The sequence below is a fragment of the Mustela nivalis genome (assembly GCF_964662115.1).
Source record: "Mustela nivalis genome assembly, chromosome: 3".
NCBI lineage: Eukaryota > Metazoa > Chordata > Mammalia > Carnivora > Mustelidae > Mustela > Mustela nivalis.
In genome coordinates this window covers 169,136,597-169,155,497 of record NC_139022.1, presented here as the reverse complement: position 1 = coordinate 169,155,497, position 18,901 = coordinate 169,136,597, and the positions used below count along the sequence as shown (strand labels likewise).

General features: G+C 48.6%; 1 protein-coding gene across 6 annotated transcripts in view; it reads left to right on the top strand.

Moving 5' to 3' along the window:
• TRIO (trio Rho guanine nucleotide exchange factor) overlaps positions 1-18,901 on the top strand; it is a 337,805-nt gene that overhangs the window by 258,447 nt on the left and 60,457 nt on the right. For all 6 annotated transcript variants that reach the window (XR_014310227.1, XM_082725152.1, XM_082725151.1 and 3 more), the window contains exon 34: positions 3,544-3,787. Coding sequence is in view for 5 of the 6 variants with exons in the window: in XM_082725152.1 (XP_082581278.1) it covers positions 3,544-3,787 (244 nt within the window). In the remaining variant the exon portion in view is untranslated. The remainder of the gene's footprint in view (positions 1-3,543; positions 3,788-18,901) is intronic.

Sequence of the window (18,901 nt, the reverse complement as noted above, 5' to 3'; positions counted from 1 at the left end):
TCGCAAGAGTTAATGTGAATCGTGGAAGCTGAGATTTTCACCAGTTGTGATCCTCAACTACATGCATGCCGTCAGGAGCTCTGACAGAAGTCTGTAAAACACACAGAAGTGAACAGGGTCCCGGGAAAACTTTCTTAGGGTGTGCTTAGAAGCACACAGTGCTAACATCAGTGGAATGGTAACTCAGTATAGTAATGAAATCGGGTCACTGGTGGTGGAAATAGCATTGAAAGCAGGTACAATCTCAGTCACCCTCCATTATCCGAACTTTTTCTACTTAAGAATTTAATTCCTAAAAGGCAGTGATGATTTGCATTGCTTCCGCAAAATAGTTATTTTAAGTCTTTTATTTTTAAAAGGTTTTTTTTTTTTTAAAGTTAGCAAACTGGTTTTAAAGACAGTTTTTGTAGTGAGTTTAAAACATTCAGATGTGAACCTTGAGATAGAAATCCTCAGGACTTCTGTGCCCCAGAAAGCATCCTTTTTAGTCCTCCCTTAAAGATTTGTGGAGGAGATTCTCACGGTAAAGCCAAGCAGATAGGTTGTTTTTTTAATGATAATTTTAGTACTATTTGAAAACAGATTATTGTAGGAGATTCTGTTAGTAAGTTCTCCGAAGTCTTTGAAAAAGAATTTTAACTCAGTATGGGATTCTTTGTCAGAACAGGCTTGATTTTTATCATGCTCTGTCAAGTCCACAGATGTTTCCAATAGTTTCTGATTACTCTGTGAGGGGCTAAGAAATCAGGGCCAGAAATAAAGTCGAGCTTAACGTTCCTTCTTGGGCAGCCCCTCTCTCTCCTTCCCACCCTTCCCCCACCCGCAGAATGCACCACGTGGCTTTGAGCTGTCTGAAAAATTAATAAAACGCTCAAGAACGAAGCCAGCAAAGAGCTGGTGATGAGATAATGTGTCTTGAAGTTGTGCTTCCCAGGGCAGGGGGGTGGGTAGAGAAACCTCCAGGCAGCATGATGGGCTGGGGGCGTGGGGCTCCGGGCAGGGGGTGACTCACTCGCACGGGCAGGTCACTGGTGGCCGTGGGAGAGCTCCAGCAGGCCTAAAGGGGGCTGTAGGAAATGTGGACCCTGCGGGGCCTCAGCACGCTGGATTCCGTGCTGGGGCTCCTTCCCTCTTCACGCCTCCCCTGGGGCAGGAAACATTCCTCCTTTTTGTTACAGGGATTAAGCACTTCCATAATGTGGGGTTTCACAGGGAAAATTCTCCAGCCTGGGCCTCTACCTTTAACCTTTAACGTTAGCATCTTTGATGGTTCACGGAGATGTGTGTAAGATTTAGCATGGTTTTCCCTGTGGGGAATGTGTACCGTTTCGGAGGGGATTAAACATTCGTGAGAAATTGCCTTTGTGGCCTAGCAAAGACAGTCCATCTGTTGATATGTGTGCTTTGTTATGGAAGAGTTCTGTTGTGTTCTGCTTTCTGTGGTTGTCTTGTGGACATGTGTTTCTTATTGTAAATATCTAAACTTTCTCTCAAAAGAGAGGCCATTAAGACCGGAGGATAATGAGCAGCTTAGGGCATGACGGGGCGCAGGGGGCCGTGAGCCTGCGCAGGAGGCATGGATTCCCAGGTCTCTGTGAGTGAGGGGGAGTGGCGAGGCCTCTGGAGGGAGGCTGCTCCCCAGTGGGAGGCCTGGCTGGTCCTTCCACCCACCGGCCACAGCCCAGGCCGCCGGCTGTCCTGGACTGTGTGTTCTCCGTGCTGCTGCCCTGCAGGGGGACGGAAGGCTGGGCATGTGACATGCTGAACGCAGGCAGAGCTAGCTCCCAAAGTCACGTTTTATTTCAGAATTGTGACACAATTTATTTACAAACTGAGTGACGAGGTAGGTGCAGGAGCAGCTTCCCAGAGGGCTTTGATGGGCGGACAGAGCTTGAAGCAGACCTAGAGGGGACATGGGGGCTCCGAGCAGCCAGGATCTCATGCACACAGTGCAGGCAGGGCTCACCTCAGGGAAGACACACTCCAGGCTGTGAATCCCATGAGGAGAAGCCGGCGAGCATGCCTGGCAGGGCGGGCTGGCACCCGGCTGTGGGAGCTTTGGACCCCAAGCTCAGCAGTTTGGATCGAGGTCCTTGAAGGGGAGGCTTAGCATTTCAAAAAGGCAACTGCCTGCAGTGCTCACGTGGCGTGGAAAGTGGGCCTGGAGTGTGTAAGGAGGCCACCACAAAATCCACGTAACATGTGGCATGGCTGGGCAGAGGAAGGAAGTAACCTGAGAGACGGCCTTAGGTCTATTTGATAGCGTTTGGAGCGCAAGAGTTTTTAACTTGGGTAACTTAATTGTGGTACCATTAGCCACCATTGGAAGATGGACAAACTAGGGAGGTGGGTCATGTCCTGGACTGCTTTGGAGGGACACGTCCAAAACAATGAGGGGAATAGTGTCTAGCTGTTATTTGGGGTGTCTGCTTGGGGAGTCCTCGGCATAGAGGGTGTGGTTATGGGGCTGCATCAGGCCGCAGTGAACAGGCAGCAGAGCTTGAGCCACGGGGCTGCCTGGGTTGAAGAGCCAGAGGGGACAGTCCGGAGAGGGGGAACGGGTTCACAACACTCTCGTGTAGGAGATGTTAATGAGTGTGTGTGTGTATGAGCTGTCCCCACGTGTGAACGGTCCGAGGGGCAGACTTAGAGGGCCCTGGCCACAGTAAGCGAGAGGCCACGAGAAGGCCACACACCTCTTTTATAAGTAGAAATCATGGCGTGGATGTATCTGGAATTCATGGATACGCTTCAGAGGGCCTAAGCGTTGGTAGTTTTAATGGACAGAAAATGGGAGTGAGCTTAGTGAGAGGAGAGAAGAAAGGAAAGGAGCTTCCGGCCAGAACGCACGAGCGTATGGGAAAGAAGCCAGTGTCCACAGAGTGTGTGGGCTGGCATGCTTAAGCACAGTGTGGGCAGGGGTTCTGAAAGGCCTGGGATGGGACGCCCACTAAGAGTCATCCTGGAGGGCTTCGGAGAGAGAACAAGGCATGCTCTGCCCGTATGTAGGGATCTCGTGGCCTCTTTGGTCTCCCTGCTGCTGTGCGACAGCCCAATGTTGGACCCACGTGGTACCAAGAGCCCCAATGCTGACAGTGCAGGCTGCTGTGGTGCCAAGTTGGAAGGGAAATTTCAGATAAAACGATCATGTTAGCACCCTGTGGTGCAGTGATCCCCCAGTGGCCTTGAAACAGAGCTTTTACAAGGTTGCCCTAGGTTTGAAAGATGATTATTGTAGCACATGTTGAGCAGGGAGATAATAATGTCTCGGGCCCAAAATGATACGGGCACTCATCTGAAAAATTGTATCAGATTCTGACCATGAAACCCTCAAAAATCATAACCATGTATTAAAACACAAGACAGTCAATAGCTGCCCATGTAATTCTGAAGGTAAGTGAAGGGGCAGCGAAACTGGAGAGCCCTGACTCAAGCTGGGGGCAAGTTACTGCCCCGACCCCAGGATGTTGCTGGCCCAGGTCAGCCTCCCCCAGCACAGGGGCAGTGACTGGGGCTCGCTGACGGGTGTCTCTCCCTCCCCAGCTCTCCGGCGGCTGCGAGCTGACAGTGGTGATCCACGACTTCACTGCCTGCAACAGCACGGAGCTGACCATCCGCCGTGGCCAGACCGTGGAGGTTCTGGAGCGGCCCCACGACAAGCCTGACTGGTGTCTGGTGCGGACCACTGACCGGTCCCCGGCTGCAGAGGGCCTGGTTCCCTGCGGCTCTCTGTGCATCGCCCACTCGAGAAGTAGCATGGAAATGGAGGGCATCTTCAACCACAAAGGTAGGAATCCTGAGGCATGGCTGGCTCGTGCCTGCTGGAAATGACTCTGGTGCTTCTGTCCCTGTTTCCTTGCAGCCTGGTCCCTCGTGACTCAGGCCGCTGTCACTGTGGCTCTGGGCCTTTCTAATCCATCAAGAGCTGGAGTGGAAACGAGGATTTCATGTGATGATCAGAAATGATTGAGTCATTTCCCAAAATGGTATCTGTTTGGAGAATGAGAAGGGGGCTCTTCTCTTTCTCGGCCAGTGTCATTCATAAATTGAGAACACAGAGCAGGGACCATTCTCCTCCAGGCGATGAAAGCAGGTAGGGGAGGTGGGATCACATTCAGCTTCTCCTTCATCAGGTTTTCACATTGTGGGTTCTTTTGTTTTGTTAGATACCCCTGTAGAGTATCTCAGAACTCACCAAAATGCCCAGGCTCCCCATGCAGCATCTGGACGGAGCCGGCCCTGAGGGAGAGGGTGGTGGGTCAGGCAGGGCTCGGGAGGACGGCTGCGGCTGTGCTGTGGCTCTGCTGGCAGGGGCTTCCGAAAGAAGCACTTTTCCCCTGAAACGGCAGACCATCTGAACCAAACAGCATTTGGCGTTCCTTGGTGATTCTTTTATTGAAAGGTAATGGTGGCGAGACTGCTTTACTGTGTGTGTCTAGATGGGTCAGTCAGGGGCTCCTAGCAGGCACACGAGGGCGCTTTGTCCACAGTGTCCAGTGTGGCAGCCGCTGGACAAGGGTGGGCGCAGGGCGTCGTTCAGAGGCAGCCGGTCTGAGCCGAGATGCTTTGCAGGGGGAGGACATGCGCTAGATTTCAAGAGCTGTGGTGAGAAAGACCGTGCACAACTATTTCAGAGCCATGACGGGCTGAAGTGACAAGATACCGTGTAGAGTTAAATAGAATGTCTTGTTAGAGTTAATGTCTTCATTTCCTGTTTCCTTTTACTTTTGAAAACTGGCTACTAGAAGGTTTTAAATGGCATATGCAGGTTGCTGTACGTTTCTGTTAGTGCTGGTTTCCCCTCAGGGAAAAGCAAACTTGAGACTTTAAGCCCTCTTGAGAAACACTGGTCATTTACAGCTTCTAGAAAAGTGCAGTATGTGTAGAGTTTCTCTGCCTCAAACCATATTGTGTCACAGTCTCCATCCCTCTGTGACGCTGGCAGATGGCAGACTGTTCCCGGTCTGGGGCTGTGCAGTTTCTTTTCCTGAGAGAAGATCACTCCAGTCAGCCATATTCTAGTTCTTTTCTGTTAATTTTGGAATATTCTGGTCACTCCCTTCATTTGTCATCTGTGCTCTCCTTGCTTTCTTCATGACCCGTCTGGGGGCCCGTGCTCTGGCTGCCAGTGCACTGAGCTCAGTGAGGCTGCAGAGGATCCGGTTACTGCTTAGCTCACCTCATTCATTATGGGCACAACCCTGGTCCAGATCCCTTAGGGCCTAGATGTGACCTAAATGTCACCCCAGTAAGAAACCAGAAGAATTCAGCTATCATTTCTCCAGGGACCCAAACAGAAAGAGAATTTTCCAATTTTGGCCAAAAGCTGAGGTGTGGGCTTTCGTTCCTGGCAAAGCTGTGAGTTTAGAGCAGTGTTGGGCCCCCGCCTCCCCCCTGCCGCCCCCACGCCTGTGGCCCTTCAGCCCCAGTAGGGTTCTGCACTGGGCCAGCCCATCGTTAGAGTACTTCCAAAGTTGCATAATGTATTTAAGTCCTTGAGTTGGAATTGAAAATAAAGAACAACTTTTCCCCTCGAGTTTCTCACACAGAGGAGCCCCGGTGAGTTTAAGCATGCTACAAATAACACTTGTTCGGAAAGATTTCTTTTTACATGTTCCTTCCCCGTGGTGTGTTCTTTGCTTCCCAGTGTTCACAATTGTGGGCTGAGAGGAAAGAACTAGGTATTTATCACACTTGACTTTGTTCTGAAAAGTTCTTATGGAGGTGGAGTTTTTGCTGGGTTTTAAGTTTAAGTACCAGTTTGTTGCCTGGGCTTTTTGTCTCTTACTCTGTGACACTTTGGCCCCTGGGAAGTTACTCCTTAGCCCCAAGAAACCCCATCACGGTCTTTTTAACAAGAGGGTGTGTCTTCACTCAGTAAACCCTGTTGTGAATTAACAGCCAGTCAATAGATGGGGGCTTAGAAACCTTTTCCATTTTTAAATACTTTCCTGCATTTTTATTTTTCCTAGAATGCAAAGAACCTCTTAAGATTGTCTGTTTGCTTGCAGTGTTGGGACCTGGGCCGTAGATTAGGGGAGGGGAAGTCTTTCTTTGAGCTATGGACAGGCCTCTGCCAGAGTGTCCTGTCCAAGTTCAAGTCCAGGAAATTGGGCAGCAGTGACAAGGTTCTCCACCTAGGAGAAGAGACCTTCATCAACTAGGATGAGGATCTGGGAATTAAGTCCAAGAAAAAGACACAGAGACTTAGGGAGCAAGAGGCCACTGCCTCCTAGGACATCTAGATCTGCTTCAGCTCAGCCCACAACCCTTCTTCTTGCCCTTACTTGGTTGGTGGCAACCATACTGCTCGTACCCTGGCACGCATCAGGCTGTTAACACCTGTTACACACATGCGTCTCCTACCTGATGTGGGGTCCCAGACTGGGCTTGTAGGACGCTACAGTGACGAGTTACATGTGGCTACTTCTCTCCAAGAGCTTGCTGCCCATCGCTGGTGCATCTCCTCTTGGCCATCCCAGAAAGTAGGTTGTCTTGCCTCTCACATACTTCCAGACTCGTGACAGTTAGGGAGTTGTCATTATGTATCTGTCTCTAGACAGTTTCTTAAATGCCTTCAATCTTTACTGCTCTGACCTCCCAGGCAGGAGGCACATTTACTGATTTCTGATTCCAAAATTTTCTCAGTTTTATTGCCTAAATAATTTTTTCATAATTCCTTAGTCCAAAAACCTTAAATTTCCGTAAATTTCAAATGTGAAAATCATGCCTGTTAAGGTCATAAATACATCATCCAAGAAGGCCCAGTACTCACCGATAGCGCTGCCCAGGTTCATGTGATGGTTTTTCAGCATTGTTAATGCGGAAAATCTGTTGGACAAGGAGAATACTTGGAATTTGTGAGCAATAGGTCTCTCTCCTTTCTTTCTCTCTCTCTCTCTCTCTCTTTTTTTTTTTTTTTTTAAGATTTTATTTATTTATTTGACAGAGAGAGACACAGCAAGAGAGGGAGCAGAAGCAGGGGACTATGAGAGGAAAGCAGAGAGCCTGATGCGGGACTCGATCCCAGAACCCTGGGATCATAACCCGAGCTGAAGGCAGATGCTTAACGACTGAGCCACCCAGGAGCCCCTCTCTCTTTTCTGTTAAACTTGAGTGGTGTAGGAAGAGGTTAAAAATATATTTAAAAGGAACAAGACATGTAACTGCTTGATTTGTTTTCCATTGTGAACACTATTTGTTGAGAAATGCTTTCCGTCCTGGGGGAAAGGCCTGTGGAAGCAGGTTGCTGGGGGAGCAGTCTTTGCAGACGGGTGGTGTGGGTGTTCAGTGTTTCATTCCTGAGTCGCTCTGGCCACCATTCCATGTTCTTGCTGGAGTCTCCACCAGAAGTTACATGGACCCTGAGAACATGAAGGTAGAAAAGGGTTCAGCACATCCTCCTGCTCATCCCGTCTAACTTGGGTTGTGCTGTCTGTGTTACGTCAGCATCTGGGGCTGGGTCCCAGACTTGGAGACCGTGTCTGTGCCCCGCAAGTCTGACCCGCAGCGGGGACTGACAGGCATGGGTCTTTCTCACTCGCCTGGGGATCACGTATGGATTCACTGCTGAAATCGATGCCACGTAATTATGTCTAATCTCTTAGTAAATCCAAGGGATTTTTCTTTCCTGCTGTCTCAACTTGTAAAACTTGTCACTTTGTTCTGTTCTTTACTTAGTCTTGGTCACAAAAAGTAGACAGGAGTATCAGCTGCGTTTATGTTCCTTATGAGGCCAATTCAGAGCGTCCTTTTTCTTACGCTGTTTTGGCTAAGTGATCCAGCTTTCCCCTCTCCTCACATCTCAAGTGACCCTCCGTGATAGCGCTGGGGCATTTCTCCCCACGGTCCCGGCGATAGTCTAGCTTGTGCACCTGCTGCAGGGGGACATGACCGATACCGAAACCTGGAGCTGGTGGTGATGCCACATTGGTTTTCTATGTGGTAAAATGCACATAATATAAAACGTAACCATCTCAACCAGTGTTCTCTTCAGGGACATTGAGTTTCTTCACACGGCGTCCCTTCACCGATCGTCCGCCAAGGCTCTGTCCCCAGTGGACACTAACCCCGGTTACCTTCTCCCAGCCCCTGGCAGCCACCGTCTGCTTTCCGTGTCTAGGAGTTTGACCCCTCGAGGGTCCTCCTGCAGTAGTTCTGCTTTTGTGACTGGCTTATTTCACCCAGCACGATGCCCTCAAGCTCATCCATGTTGTAGCTTGTGTGTCTGAATGCCCGGAGCTGAAAAGAGTCCACGGTATGTGCAGGCCACGTTTCGTCCCTCCTTTCGTCCACGGCGGACACTGGGGTTGCTTCCCGCCTGCAGTCGTGAATAATGCTGCTGTAACCAGGAGTGTTCCGGGGTCCTGAGTCCCCGCTTCTCCTGCTGTGGGGAGTGTACCCAGAAGTGGAACTGTCCTATGATAATAATTTTTTTTTTTTTTTTTAAGATTTCTGAGCATGCCCACCACATTGGGTTACCTTGATCTAAATAACATATTTCAGACAGACTTCTCCAGTGTCGCCATCGCTGCTGGCCGGCAGCCCTCCCGGCCCTGGTGCCCCTTCCTCTCTTACTACAGCTGAAGTACAGATCGCGTCAGGCTGTGCTCCTCAGGCTCCTTCAGTGACTTGCTGTCGCTCAGGAGCCTCGCGACATACCCTCCCCAGGTGTGCACGCAGCCGCCCCCCTGGTGTCATGTAACAGAAGGGGTTTGTCTTACTCCCTCGCCCCTACCTGACTTTCTCTGTCCCCTCCTACCAAATAAATGAAAAACCCTAAAGGAGGAAAATAATGTATCCGGTGAGTCTGTGGAGGTGAGGGAGAACAGAGTGAATTTGGGGGCAGTTAACAGTGTTTCAGAGCAAAGGCTAAGCTGAGGATAACCTGAGACAGTCCCGATGAGATGTACTCAGGGACCCAGACCCACAGGAAACCCACAGGAACTTACTGCAAGCGCTTTAGAACAGATTTCAGTCCGAACAGCGGGTGCAGATACGGTGCTAAACTTACGAACATGATCCTGCAAGTGGACACAACACAGGTTCTCAACACCAGGACTGATGAGGGAGGCAGAGAACCCTTCCATCACCCTGAGAGGGCACAGAGGGAAGCTATGCAGGGAGGCCTGGGAGGGCGGTGGGCTCCCCAGGAGGCTCCCTCAGCAGGGTCTGCATGGGCAGGTGAGCACAGTTCCTTGTCACCCGCTCTGTCACAGTCTGCCTTACGTCTCTTACTCCATCTGGATATGTTCCCAGGGCCATTCATCAGAGTTCAGAGAACTGGACATACCTCGCATACCAGAGGCAGCTCCTCAGAGTCACTTGTAGTCTCTTAAAATGAATGAGTGAGTGAGCCCAGCGCCATGCCTGGAGGTCCGAGCTCCACGTCTTGATTCTTAGAGAACCACTGACCACAACCCCTATGTGTAGAATTAGGCTGCGTTTCCCTTAAGGGCCAAAACGAAGTGCCTCTGAGCTCTCTGTGTTCAGCCTCCCGGCCTCAGCATCGGGGTCCTGTGAACTGGTGGCCCTGCCTGTTTGTGCGATCCCCAGCTTTGGGGAGAAGCCAGGTCTCTCCCGCGGCCTCAGCTTCCATGTCCCTTCTCCCCATTTTGTGGAAGTGAGACCAGGTGACAGGACCTTCGCAGAGGTTTGTGGTCATGGAAAGGAAGGACTCGGCAGGCCACCAGGTGTGTCCTCTCCCAGGGACTCTGGCCCCACCGACTGCATTCCCAGTCTGTGCCCATCATCAGTTGGCCGCCCAGCTCAGAGAGCAGGTCAGAGCTGTTTCTCTCCTCAGAATGCAGGAGGTGCTAAGATTCCTCACCCCCGTCCACACCACTCCCCCGGCTCCCAGGACAGCATCAGCCTAGCACAGTACAGCCAACGGGGGGGACGTCTTGTCCTCTTTTCACAGCAGTCATGGCCTCGTCCTGTGCTCCCCCTCCCCCACCCCGCCCATCAGCCACCACCCAGAGAAACAGCAGCTCTGCGGAGACTAAGGTGCTTCTCTAGACATCTCTGCGACTAAAAACACAGCTCTGCCATCTGAGGCCTCTTGCATTTCCTCAAGTATATTGGGGATGACTAGGTTTAAATTGGTTCATCTCACATAGCCTCTTTCCCAAACCATGGGACACTCTGCCCCGAAGGTGGGTCAGAGTCTCCTACCTCTTGTAACTGCTTACGACTTTTAAGTGACCTAATAAGTTCTCAAAAAAAACCCTAGGACATTAAAATGACCTTAGTGATAGGAAAAAATTTAGTTGACTATATCGTGATTCTGGTGGATTCAGACGTTTAATGCCAGATTGCCACTGTTAACCTGAAAACACACCCCAGGCATAGACGTGTCAAACCTGTATCTGCCCACATAGTCTTTAAAATATATATGTATGATGGAGGCCATATATACTTTCTCAGAAAATTAGCTTGGAAAAGAACAGTTTTTAGCCTCTGACAACAGCTGCTAATGTAAATCCCTGTGGGAAGACAAACTGAGGAACATGGGGCCCCACCAAGAACAAAGACGTGGTCCCTCTCCCGAGCGCCACGGAGCTAGGCGAGGTGATCAATCCCAGCCTATGATTAAGGCTCGTTCACTGTGCAGCATGTAATTATGGAGCCGCACAAGTGGGCCGTTACTCTGGGAATGCTTTATGTTGGAGGTATTTTCATGTTCCAACTTTATATTAAAGTGTTTATGGAAACAGGAGAAAACCACGAGCAGGTATTAACACTGTCCATATTAGATGATCACAAAATTATATACATAGCAAAGTCATAAGCCACCAATGAGAAAACCGTCTTCCCACACTTGCTTTAAATGGCCATGAGACAGTGTTTAGGAAAGAAATGTCATCAGGGGGGAAAGTTCACCAGAGAAAATAGGAGCATACTCTCCTCAGCGTGACACACGGGCTGGGCAGGGAGTGGCCGCAGGGACAAGATACAGGTGTCTGCATCCCGCTTTGCCAACCGTCTCCTCTCTGACATTGGCACATGTCAGACTTTGCCATTTATTAGACAAACTGGGGTTTCTTAAATGTCTCTAGTGAGGGTCTGCAGAAGCTGGGAAAAAGTACAGAGAAGATGTGTTTGGTAAAAAACCATTTAAAAATTGTGTGCTGGTTTCCGTTAAGTGTTTTGACCATGAATAAGTGCTGTCCGCGGTTGGAAAAAACAGTGTATCCCATTCAGACGGGGTTTGCCCTTGTCGCCGTGATTTATGCAGCCAGTCGTGGCTCTGAGAACACCTGATAAAACAGCACCTAAGAAGCAGGCGCCAGACAAACCGAAGTGTGTTTTGGCTTTTGCCTCTGCGTTCCTTCCTGTGTTCAGAGACGCAGGAGGTGACTTTGTTGTTCTGTTCCCAGCGCTGACTTTCCCATGAGTGGTGAGGATTTTCATAGCTGGGACTGTAGGTCCTGACAGCCGAGCTGCTCCCACCACAGGGAGAAGGACAGATGCCTCCCGATGCCCCAGCTGCCTGTGGAGCAGCTGTGGGAACAGGAGTGCATGACGAGAGCTTCCATACCAGTTCCCCGAACAGGGAGCGCTTGCACACAGTTCCCGCAACCCCACACACAGAACATTTTCTAAAGAAGAGAAGGAAAACTGATTTCAGACTCACTTCTGGGCATCTCAGAAATTAAATTGTGAAAAGGTGTAAGCTGAGCCGTCTTAGTCCCACAATCCCACTTGCCATGTACAGAGAACCGTTTTTATTATAATGTTTCCAACTTCTTCCCATATTTTGTTAGGCAAATACAAACACACGCTTATTCTTGCCTCCATGTTCTCACATAAAAGGTAGCATATTTTGGCTTTTTTTCACTTGGTCAAGCCTTATAGGAATGACTCCAGATGGGGATGTAGAGACACATGTTGTTCTGTGTGACAGGGCGTGCCGCCCTCCTGTGTGCGCGTAGCTTGTCCCCAAGCGGTGCCCACGTGAGCCACTCCGCGGTGTTGGGGGGCTGTTGCTGTCCCTGCCACACAGGTAGAGTGGTGAATGGAATGTTCGCAGTCCAGCGGATGGGGGGGAAGGGTAAATGCATTTATGGAAAGCAAACTTTTGAAGAAGAATCACTCGAATCATAAATTAACTATAAAAAGAAAGTTGCGAATGTGCTATATGGTGACATTTACTTTTATGTATTTTTTAATTTTGATGGGAGTCATGATCATGTGATCTGTACCACACCATTTGAGGTCTCTAACATCATTTTATCCATTTATGAAAATAATAACCACCACCACAACAAAAAACCCTAAAACTGTGCCCTTTGAATAAGGTTACTCTTTAAAATCATACATACCAATGAAATCACAAGTTTCTGTCTCACTCCAGGAGGTGATATTTTTGATGGACATTTTACTGCATAACTCCGTACTGCAGCATACAGTGGAATATTAATGTAAATAATATTTCACCAATTTCTGTGTTTTTATACCAGATTTAGTCAGACGGGTGCAAATGAGGAGTTTGCCGCTAAATGTCCAAGCGTAGTAGTTTCCAGAGGATAAACAGCTCTTTGCGGCACCAGTGTTTCGCCTTCCACTTTCGTAGAGCCGCTTGTGAATCCGCAGCACACCCTCGCCTCTGAGAAGCACCGGCGTGCGGCAGCGCCGTCACGGGTTCCATAATGGGCTCTAAAGCCTCCGAGTGATCTCTGTACTTTCTGAAGGATTCAGTTCATCACTAAAATTTCACAGTGAATTTTTAAAAATCCTGTTTTTGAATATTTCCCCCGTCCAATCTCCTTCCTTCTTTATGGACACCATGGAAAGGTTTCGGAGGGGCTGAAAGAGGGGCATGTAGGGCTGGACGGAGTCAGAGGGTTAAGGAGACTGACCTTTGAACTGTCACCTTTACAGCCAGCGCCGTCCGGAAGGAGCATCCTGGCTCCCCTTCCCAGCATTCTCTGTGGACCAGAGCAGGGCCACCCTCCGAGTGGCTACCCTCCAGAGTGGGGCCACGAATCCTCCTAGTCGCTTTAGTGTCTGAACCATTAAGGGGCATTTTACTGTGGTCTGACTCACAGTGACAGGGATGCTTGGGATAGCTCGGTCATTCCACAAGGCTCACGATTCCAGAGGGTCGCCATTTTCCCAAAACTTTTCTAGCCAAGCTCAGGACAGGGGACCCAACATGTTTTATACTTTGAAGGGCCCTTTCATACTTTGAAGAGGACCGTAAACAGACTCATTTGCCTCAGCTGCATTGCAAGGCAGCTCTGGAATCCTGTACTATTTCTGTCACGTAGCCCTGTGTGTTCTAGTGCATCTTTTCCTTCCCCCGCCCCTTTTCCAGAGTCTGTAGAGCTTTGAATTTACTAGAAGGAAAGAACATTGAAGCGCTGTTCTTAGAGATTAGTTTCCTCCTATCTCAAAAATAATTAGACCATTTCAGTCCTGGGTTATGGAGGAGATTGTTAACAGACAAGGGAGGAGGGGTGTGTTAGTCAGCTCTGGCTACCAAAATACCATAGACTACTTGAATTCAGCAGCTGCAGTGTATTTTTTCTTAGTTCTGGAAGCTCCGAGTCCAAGATCAAGGCACCAGCAAGGCTGGTTTTTTTCTCAGGCCTCTGACTGGCTTGCAGACGGCCAGCTCCTTGCCACGTCCTCACACAGTTCTCCTGTGTGTGCACCCTGGTGCCTCTGGGTGTGTCCGATCTTCCTGTTCTTCCAAGGACACCAGTCCGATTAGTACCAACCCTAACAGCTTTGTTTTAACCTAAGGACCTCTCTAAAGACCCCGTCTCCAGCTGGGGTTACATTCCAAGGTACTGTGGCTTGGGACTTCAGCATACAAATAGGGAGGTGGGGGACACAGTCAGCCCATAGCAGAGGGTACTGTGGAGCCTTAACAACTAACAGTCCGTTGAGCATCTGACTTGACTTCAACAGGTCCTAATCTCAGAGTCATGGGGTCAAGCCCGACATCAGCTGAGATTCTCTGTCCCTGTGCTCTCCCACTGCCCCTCTCCAATGTAGGCACATGTGCTCGTGCATACTCTCCCTCCCTCCCCCGAAAACCTCACAGTAGTAGCAGCTGGGATGTGTTGATGGCTTGCCGTATGCCCGGCACTGTGCTTGTCTCTATGTTTAATCTTCAGGGCACCCTGTCATCCTCTTTGTATGATGAGAAAATAGAGGCACAGAGACATTAACTGGACCAAGCTTAGTAGGTGTTGGAAAACGGGATTTCGAGAACAGCAGTCTGACTTCCGGGCTCTTAACCACTGTGCATCCTGTCTCCACACGAGCTGGAGGGAGCCTTCGGTCCAGGGGAGAAGCTGTAACCTCTAGAGACAAACTCAGTTGCTCCAGGCCTGCCACCATTTGTGGACGAGCTGATTCCAGAAGCTGGTCTCCAAAGGCCATTAAGGCTGAGACTGCTTGCCTTCCTGGAGCTATATTGTACATTCCTGAAAGACCACAGCCCCCTCCAGCCATCCCTTTGTCTGAGAAGGCTCCATTTAAACTTTCTCATTTGAATTATGGTTATTCCAGTTGCCTTCCCTCATCCAGAGAAGTCATCTTCGTGGGAATCTGTCTTTTTTCTCTTTCCTTTGAGCCACATCTCTCCTCTTCCTTCTCCCCTAGTTAAGACCAGAGCTTTCTCCTCTGTGAGCTTTTTGTGAGCAAAGGAATGGAAAAACCATTCCCAAAAGTAAAAATTTCCCCCCCCCCTCACAAAATAATCAAAATCTGCTGCTTGTTTTTTCTTGAAAAATCTGGGGAAATAAACTTCCTGTCTTCCCATCCTCCCCCCATCAGTGATTTTTGTGGCCTGCCTCCCACTCTCGCAAGTTTAGCAGAACTGGGACATCAGAGCACGGATTGGCTATCAGGGGTTGGTGACATCACCCTAATTTTTTGAACACTGCTGTTTTTGTTATTTTTTAGGGAACACATTTGTGAGGGTCCCGTCTCATGTTGCCATTTTGCACATAACCCCAGTGCTGGTGCAGACAGAGAACGTCACACAGCGAGTTAGAGTGAAACGTGAAAAAGGAGCACTTGAATGTGTGTTTTGTTAACATAAGAGAAAAACTCACATCGTTTCTGAAAAGATAGTAAGGAAAGCAATGAAAAGGAGCCTATCGAATTTTTGGCACCCACACGAAGTGTTTGAATCCCTCAATAAAGGTGCTTTTGTGGATGGGCAACTGTGCTCGAAAGCAGCAGGAAATAATGTGCTGAATGGAGCCCTAAGAGCAGGATTTAGTCATCCCGCCTGCTCCCTCCAGAGCAGGAGGTGTTATCTGTGGGCTCAGAGACTGGACAAAACACCCTCGGAACAGGAGTATCTTTGTGCGTGGAATCTGAGAAGCTCGACCCCAGGGGCGCAGCTGTACCCCAGCCAGCCGCGTGGCCTGCTGCGCAGAGGGGAAATGCCGCCGGGAGGAGCGCAGAGCTGGGGCAGGCCAGGCCCGAGGGCAGCCCCGCCTGGGGTTCGGGACCGCAGGAAGCTAGGCCACAGGAAGCCCTGAGATTCGTGGCGCGTGTTTCAAGTCTCAGGAAGGCACTAGTCGCTAGAGGAGACGATGGGCAATATTCCTCCAAGTCATGTCGGGAGAGTTTTTTGACATCAAAATGCCACTGCGGCTGTCCTGTATTTCCCACCTGCTGCGGGCTTTGAGGGCTTTGGGGCCCTTGTCATCCTGGTTTAGCTGCCTAATTATTAATGGTGGTTTCCTCTTCTGTTAGAGTAGAAAGACCTTAGGTAGGCCCTTTGGCTTATCTGAAGTCTAGTTTTACAAACAGCTTTCTGTTACGTGTCGTTTTAGTCCTGATTTTAAAAGCACCCTTTGTATATGGCCCTCTTTTTTTAAGACCTCCTTTGGCAAAAATGACCTTGTTTCATACCTTTTTTTTTTTTTGGATAGGCTAATAGTAGGCATTTGAACTTCGAATTTCTTATTTTAAATATTTGAGGAATGGCTATCATGGGAGGGGGTACCTGAAAAGTGATTTTGGGGGAGTGTTTTGACCAAAACAATTTTTCTTTTCAACCAATTTTTTTTAAAAGATTTTGTTCATTTATTTGACAGACAGAGATTACAAGTAGGCACAGAGGCAGGCAGAGAGAGAGAGAGAGAGAGAGAGGAGGAAGCAGGCTCCCTGCAAAGCAGGGAGCACGAGGTAGGGCTTGATCCCAGGACCCTGGGATCATGATCTGAGCCAAAGGCAGAGGCTTTAACCCACTGAGCCACCCAGGCGCCCTTCAACCAATTTTAATAAAAGTACCTTTATTGCCATGAGGACAAGATGGTTCTATGTCGCTCCATGTATTGCAAACAGACAAAACCAGTCTATTTTTTCAATAAACCGTAGATCCTTTATTCACAAGTCATTAGTTTGCCTACTATGTTTCTTTCCCACAAAATTTCTTCTCTGAATTTGCTGGGTTTTCTCTAGTAACTTCTTTCACACTCTCAAGTTCTTTAGCTATTTGTATTTATATACCCATTACACTCAATTTATTTTTTAAAAACTGCTTATTTGGGGGTGCTTGGGTGGCTCAGACGGTGAAATGTCTCCCTTTGACTCAGGTCCTGATCCCGCATCGGGCTTCCTGTTCAGTGGGAAGCCTGCTTCTCCCTCTCCCACTCCACTTATGTTTCCTCTCTGTGTCTCTGTCAAATAAATAAATTCTTAAAAGAAAAAAACCAAACTGCTTATTTTGAAGTAATTTTAGACTTAAAAAAAGCTGCAGATATAGTACAAGGAATCCCTGGATCCCCTTTACCTAGAATATCCCCCCCCCCCCCCCCAGTGTCACTTGACCCTGGTTCAGTGCTCACGATCCGGGGCCTTAATGCAGTGCTGTTAATTACACCACAGCCCTTTCTCAGGGTTTGCCTTTGTCTTTTTTCCTGGCTTCGGATCCAATCCAGGACCCATGTCATATTTAGTCTTTCCAATTTATGGTAGTTCCTCTGCCTTTTTCTCTTTCTTTCATGACCATCACACCTTTTTTAATGATCTTGACACTTTTAAGGTATTACCCGACCTTTCTATTGTAAGTGGTCCCTCACACCCGGCTTCTCTGATGTTTCTCGTGACTAAACGGAGCTCATGGATTTCTGGCAAGAATACCACAAAGATGACATTGTGTCCACCCCTGTGGTAGCAGAGGCTCAGGAAGTTCCGGACACGCCGTGTTGCTCATGGTGGTGACCTTGAGGGCCTGGTTAGGGAAGGGACTGCAATGATTGTCCATTGCGAAGTCGCTGCTTTTGTTGTTGTAATCTAGTAAGAACCTCGTGGGAGATGTTTTGAAACTATACAAATATCGTTTCCCGTCCTGCCTTAACCCACTCATTTTAACATCAGTGGTTCTCACCTGCTCTGTGCTGTCTTCCTCATTTCTTTAAATGTATTCATTAGAATTCTGAAAGGAAAAGACGTCCCTCTGCCTCACTCACTCAGTTACAGATCTTGATGTGGAGTCGTGGATATGTATTTTATTCTCTGGGTCCTCATCCAGGACTATTGCTATTTATTTTGTTACTCAGATTATCCCGGCTTTGGCCATTAGGAGCTCCTTTGGGTTCTCTTCTTTGTACTTCGGACACATCCCATCGTTTCAAGCGTGCTTCCTTGCTTTCTAACAGTACAGCACTTTCCCAGCTCATCTTGTGTTTTCCTTGCTGCAGTCCTGGACCAACCATTTCTCCAAGAAGCCCTGGTTCCTTCTTATTGGAGAATGTTCTTAAAAACTAAGATCTGGGTGCTAGGTATGCTCCATGGCCATAGGGATCATGACCTTTGGGTCTTCTCAGCAGACAAGTATGTGTACCTATCCACGGGCACACACACGCCTGCATTCATGCTCTCTGTGTCTCTGAATGTTTGCACACATGTAAAGAAACAGGACTTCAGATCACCCTGAAACCTCCCAACTCCTGGTCAACAGCACAGAGTTCATTCTAGCCCTTCCCTTCTCCTCACCTGTAACCTTCTGTGACAGTGACACACCTGCATCTTGTCACTCAAAATACATTTTCATCCTTGTCTAGAAGCCTGTGTTTTTCCTCTTTGGAAAGGGAGTATTTTATTTACCTAAAATGACTTGACTTTAAAACACTCAACTCTACCCACTCGTACTGCTGACCCACACTCCTGTGAGACACAAACTTACAGGTCTTTTGTCTTTGGTTTGCAGCATAGAATCAAAATACCATTTTTCAGAGTCACTGAGGAAAACTTCCTTTAGTGTGACTACGTTTTCTTTTGTAATATGGCTAGGTCCTTTGTTACTGTGTTTACCTTACATTTTGAGCACATATTTGTACACATCCCAGTCCTAGTTGATCTTGATGATTTATTTGGGGGTGGGGGGTTGTGAAACACAACCATGGTGCCAGGAGTCAACAGTCAACCTCTGACACACAGGTATCTCTCACCTGTTCCTCGCAGTACCCCTTCCTTTTGGTCCTCACAGACAAACCTTGGGTAATGTTTTTAAAAGCACTGTCTTGGGCCTTGGAGCTTCTCTTTTCTTTGTGACTTTTTATTTTTAATGTCTTTTTTTTTTTTTTTAAGATTTTTATTTACTTATTTGACAGACAGAGATCACAAGCAGCAGAGACGTAGGCAGAGAGAGAGAGAGGAGAAAGCAGGCTCCCTGCGGAGCAGAGAGCCCGATGTGGGGCTCAATCCCAGAGCCCTGGGATCATGACCTGAGCTGAAGGCAGAGGCTTTAACCCCACTGAGCCACCCAGGTGCCCCATCTTTGTGACACTTTTAATTATGTATCTAGACATCAAATGAATATCCGAGACAAATCAGAAATCCCAAATGCCTAAGATGGTTTTTCAGCCTGCCCTCTAGGAGTAGTTACATGTCTGTCCCCTTTGCTGGCAAAGCTCATCTCCATCTG